At 49.3% G+C, this 5,400-nt stretch overlaps 1 protein-coding gene across 1 annotated transcript; it reads right to left on the bottom strand.

The window, feature by feature from the left end:
- Positions 1-3,310: 3,310 nt before the first annotated feature.
- Positions 3,311-5,400, bottom strand: PEG10 (paternally expressed 10). Its single transcript, XM_068973202.1, is given in 2 exon segments — positions 3,311-4,488; positions 4,491-5,400. Coding segments are annotated over 2 exon segments (2,073 nt in total). The 5' UTR covers positions 5,386-5,400.

Below are 5,400 nucleotides of genomic sequence, written 5' to 3'. Positions count from 1 at the left end.
ATCGTTACACAAAGAAATAAAAACAAGGAAAGTTTCCACAGACCACTTTGATAGCTTTCTACAATCTGAAACAACAAAGAACTCTCAATCCTAACTGATGTGCCTTCTTTCTTTAAGATGAAAGCGTGGCATGGCTCCCATCAGGCTCTTCATCTCTGCAGGTGGTTCTCATCATTTCTGCCCAGGTCTTTCCGGCAGAGTGTTCTCTGTTGCCAGTCTTGGAATTCTGATGTTAGATGTCTGTGGTGGGTGATGACTGGGTCAATTCAGGAGTCCAAGAGGTACCTGCAAACTTAAACAGAAACCCTGACTGCACTTTGCAGGTGTGCCCCTCTTATTTTGTCCACCTGAAGTTCACTGTGCTAACTCACATGATTTATTCCAACTAACTCTCCATTTTCCAGCATCTAATACAAGTACCTCACTGCTCAAACTAAATTGACCCTTCAGAAATGTACATAAACTTCCTCCACTTCAACAACCTAGCATGGTGACCTTAGCTAGTTCTCTCCAGGTCTGCCTAACAATGGGAGCTTATATCTTCTTCCTTCATTTTTTAACAAACACTGAAAATTTGGGCCAAAAGTCAATCAATTTTGTCATTGTTTCAAAAGGCAGACTATTGGCTTTGCTAATAATTTTGATGTTTTCTTTATCATCTCTGTCTTTATTTTGCTCCCTTTCCACATTCTTTAGAGATTAATTTGCTTTCTCCTTTCTTACGAATAAAGGCATTTTGTTGGAAAACGCCAAAAATTTTTAAAATATTCAATTAAAACAAAGTTGATGAAAACACATGAGCTAAAGGAAACTTAATAAAATTCCGATTCTACAGAATAAGTTTGAGATTACTTATCTTGAACACCTACGCATATAGATAGTATATATAGCTATAGGGCATCGTACACACTGCCAAACAGATTTTCACAAGCTCTACAAAACAGCCAAAGGTGTGTGGGGGATTTCCTCCGGGAGTTAACCCACACCACCATGCTCCCTCATGCTTGCTGCCGTCACATCTCCAGACTTCTGCTTGCAGCGATGGCAATGTCCGTGTGCACGTGCTGGGGCTGCAGACAGTAGCCCATTTCTAGGCCCTTTGCAGCTTGAAGATCAACTGACAACTGTAAATTTGACACAAAGCAACTTGAATTCAAATGTATGGAGGATGGATTGATTGAGGTAAACTGACGTGATGCTTCAAAAAGTCCAGAAGCACAAATGCACCATTTAAAAAGAAGTTAACCCAAAACACATGAGCGACTAACAAGCTTTCAGATTCCATTTGGAAAAAAAAAAACAAAACAAAAGGAAAAGTTGTTTTGGATTAAACAGCCAATTAGGCAATTAGGTATTTTCTTTGAATTTGTGTCTCATTTTGTTTGATTTTTAAAGGCCCAATCAAAAAAAAATTAAACTATAGATGATGTTAAAATAAAAGTTTGAAGATGAACAGGATGAACTATTATACAAGTACTCCAGTCTGAGGAGCCTCTTATTCACAGTGTTGTAAGAGAAGTTCACAGTAAAGAACTATTTTATACTACCTTACATATCAATTTTAACTGATTTAAGAAGAGTTGGATAGTAATTCAATGGAAATAACTTTGAAAGCAGAGTCACTACTTTAAAACACTGTTAAAGGACACTATCAACCTACAGCTTAAACTTTTAAGTATTTAAACATGCAAGGGTGAGGGTGAGTGATAATGAACGTGTGAAGGGTGATGCTGATGAAAAGTGAAACTTCACCATTGGACTTCTCTTCATGACAGGCTATTTGAAAAATACACCATATCGTTTGCTACTGCTCAAATGGTTGGAGACTGTGTTGAAACACATGCTCCCAGAAGCCTGCCTCTTTCTTCTCCATGCCATGGCAGCAAATTGGAGTCTCAGCAACCAGGCAGGAAGGATGTCAAATCCTGCAGCAGGGTAAGTGGCAGTAGTAAACAGAGAGAGAGGTTAGATAATCAGTTCAAGGTAGTAGCAAGGGACCAGGCTAAAGGAAGTCAGGCAGTCCCAGGTTAGCACAAAGCATCCAGGAGACACCAGCTGATGTCACTGGATCGAAGACAACTCTTCTGTTGTCTGTTGCTTTGGGTTGCTTTCTGAGGCCTTTCATTCATTGGCAGCTTATTGGCTCCATCCCCTAGAGGATGGTAAAATACACTCCCCCTCCCTTAGCATCCCAGTGCTATAGTCTAGTGAGGGGACTGATAATGAAATGCCCAGGTGCATATGGAGGCAGAGACAAGGACTGATGCACCCAAGACTTCAGCTGACACATTGCCAGCCAGTGAACAATGCTCGTGAACATTCTTCTGAAGTTCCAGGTCAAGGTGGTACCATTAACTGTGAGTCTCTCCTTTAAGAGCTGGGTACAGGAATTTAGGAGTCCTTACTAGCTACTCATTAGCCCTCATACATGGCTGAGAGATGATCACACTTCACAAATGTCTAACCACCTGGAGTCACCAGCAGTCTCTGGTTACCAGGCTTTTTGTTTTGTGTGGAAGCCATTGCTGGCATGGTGATGGTAAGGTGTTGTGACAAAGTCAGAGTTATTGGGTACGTATGATTTGCACCAGGATGTGAAGGCACACTCAAACATGCACAAGTCCCTCTGAGAGGACTTCCTCCTGAGGCCTGAGGTGTTCTGTTGAAGGGGTTTTGCCTGCTCCCCAGAGAACCGGTTGAGTTGCCACTCCTTGAGTCATGAAAGTGGAGTTTGAAGATGGTGAAGTTTCAAAGGGTGCAGCCAGAAGATCACGGAAGCCGCTGGCACTGCACCAGTAACTGTGGCTTCCTTCATAAGGCCTCGCTCCTCCAAGGCTGTAAGGTACCTCAACTGCAAGGAAAGTCCTGTCCTCCTCCTCGCCTCCCCCTCAGTAAGGAAAACAGCATTTCCTGTGTTTGCATCAGCTTCTCAGTAACTGTTAAATGAGGAATCTGACAGCCCATAATTCAGATGGTGAGAGAGGTTTCAGCAGGTAAAACCCAGGTTTCCAGGGTTTGCTGGGAAGTAAACTTGTTATGAATTGTAATTAGGTTGGCAGTTAAGGTGGAAAATCAGAGATAATTTGTTGGTAAATATTTTGTTGCTCCCACCAAACAGTGGAGGTCAGTGGGTGCTTTGAAATGGGTGTCAGTCCAGGGTGGCCCTGACCTTCTGTAACCATTTCAGAGGAAAGCCTGTGCTCAGGTTGGTCTGAAGGTGCAGCGGCCCAATGTTAGCACACAGTCACTGATGAGAAGCTGAACAGGAGTTCATTTCGAGGGTGGAGATCCTGAAGGGCAGGATGCCTATTCACAGGGTGCTGTAAGAAGGAGGCGGCGGCGGCGGCGGGGGTGGCGGTGGCGGCGGCTGAGGCGGCGGGTACTGGGGCACTGGCGGCTGGCGGTACCAATGGGGATTCCAGGTGATCACCACGGGGACGTAGAGGGATCGCCCGTGTCCATCTCGCCCCACGGGGTACCAGGCGAATCCTACCGGGTAGGTCGGGTATGCGGCATAGGCGGGATAGGTCGGATATCCTGGAATTTGAGGTACGAATTCAGTGTACGTTGCCAGGTGAGCTTGGTCATCTAAATTTGGAATCGTGAGTCGAGGATACTGATTCTGGATGGTGACACCGTTGGGACCCCGGCAGTCGTAAGAAACTTGCAGCTTCCACCCTCTCTTCACTTGGAGAACTTGGGCTCCGTTCGGCGCGATGGTGGGAGTGATCAGCCCATCCTTCACGTGTCTGGCAACGAAATCTCGCAGGGCTGCCATTTCAGACTCCGACAGTGAGTACACATGCCCGCTGGGAATACTGTGTGCTCCGGGGATCATTTCTATGTTAGGGTCCACCAGACGGTTGTCTGGGTAGACGTTCTCATCCACTGGGGTGTACACATTCTGCACGTAGTAGTATCTCACAGGCTGGTAAACTCTGTACCCCTCTACCGGGTAGTAGAACGCGGGTTGCGCTGGTGGTGGGAGCAGTGGTGGTATTGGAGAGTACATCCGGCAGTGGTATCTGCAATATTCGGAATCGAAGACGATCGATCGGGTGCTCCACGTGATGTTGGGATCGTGTGTGCTCAGCCAGCGCACCCCCAGGACGATGGGGAAGAACGGGGACTGAGTCACATCGAACGACAGCACCTCGCGGTGATCTCCCAAGTCGACAATCAGGTCATGAGTTTCGTGGACCACTGGGCCCGATGCTATGGGACGTCCATCAATTGCTTCTACAAGTATGGGCCAGTCCTTGATTCTCAGAGGAATGCCGTTCTGGGCCACGTACTCGTGATCAATGAAATTGCCAGAAGCGCCAGAATCGATCATGGCTCGGACGAACAGGCTGTGTCGGCCCGGGAGATGAATCTGGAGCATCACTTGCAAGTGTGGAGATGACGCAGCATCATCTTGGGGGGACCTTATTAATTCCGGCCCGGTCGCTGAAGGTCCCTCTACAGCGGGGCCGGGGAGTTTCCCGCCGGCGAAGCCTTCGAGGCCTTGGCAGGACAGTTGTCAGCGTAGTGGCCTCCATTCCCACAGTAGAGGCACAGGTTCAGCTTGCGACGTCTCTCTTTCTCTTCCTGCGTCAGGCGCATGCGGGCGCCCCCCACGGGCTCGGTCGGGTCTGCCTGGTGGTGGTGGTGATTGTTGACTTGCGGCGCCACCAGCGCACGTGGCGGGGATCGCGGCTTGCGGGCAGCGGCCGCCCGGGCCAGCCTTCTCTCAATGTGGATGCACTGGCCGATCAGCGCCGACAGCGTCTTGGCCACTTCGAGGCGCGCCAGCTCCGCCTGGATGTGGTCGCTGAGGCCCTCGTGGTACTGGTCAATCAGGGCGGGCTCGTTCCAATCCAGGTCCTGCGCGATCATCTGGAAAGCGTTAGAGTAGTCGACCACCGACCCCATTCCTTGGCGCAGACGTCTGATCTTGCGTTTGGCGGCCTCGCGCCGCTGGGGGTCTTCGAAGACGTGCTTCATTTCGGTCATGAAGGCTGGGTAGTTGTGCATCAGGTAGTGAGAACGCTCCAGTTTGGCCGAGGCCCAGCGGGCGGCGCGGCCCGTCATCATGCTGGTCACGAAGCAGACACGCACGCGATCGACAGAGAAATCGCGGGTGCTCTTCTCCATAAAGAGCTGGCACTGGGACATGAAGGGAACCAGCATGTCTGGGTTGCCGTCGAACTTCTCGGGAAGGTCTTCTGGGCAATCCTCCTCGATAGGGGTGGCTGGGGCGGCGGCGGCGGCTGCACCGCACAGCTCAATGTCGTCCTCTTCCTCCTCGGGGGCGGGCTCCACTTGCTCGCGGAGGGTGGTGTTCTCCTCGGTGAGTTTCTGCACCTGGTTGTGCAGGTTGTTGTTCTCCTCCGACTGCTTCATGACCCTCTCTCTGAG

The sequence above is a fragment of the Capricornis sumatraensis genome, chromosome 5, assembly GCF_032405125.1.
Source record: "Capricornis sumatraensis isolate serow.1 chromosome 5, serow.2, whole genome shotgun sequence".
NCBI lineage: Eukaryota > Metazoa > Chordata > Mammalia > Artiodactyla > Bovidae > Capricornis > Capricornis sumatraensis.
Note: the sequence above shows the minus strand (reverse complement) of the source record. Positions and strands in the feature narration are given on the sequence as shown.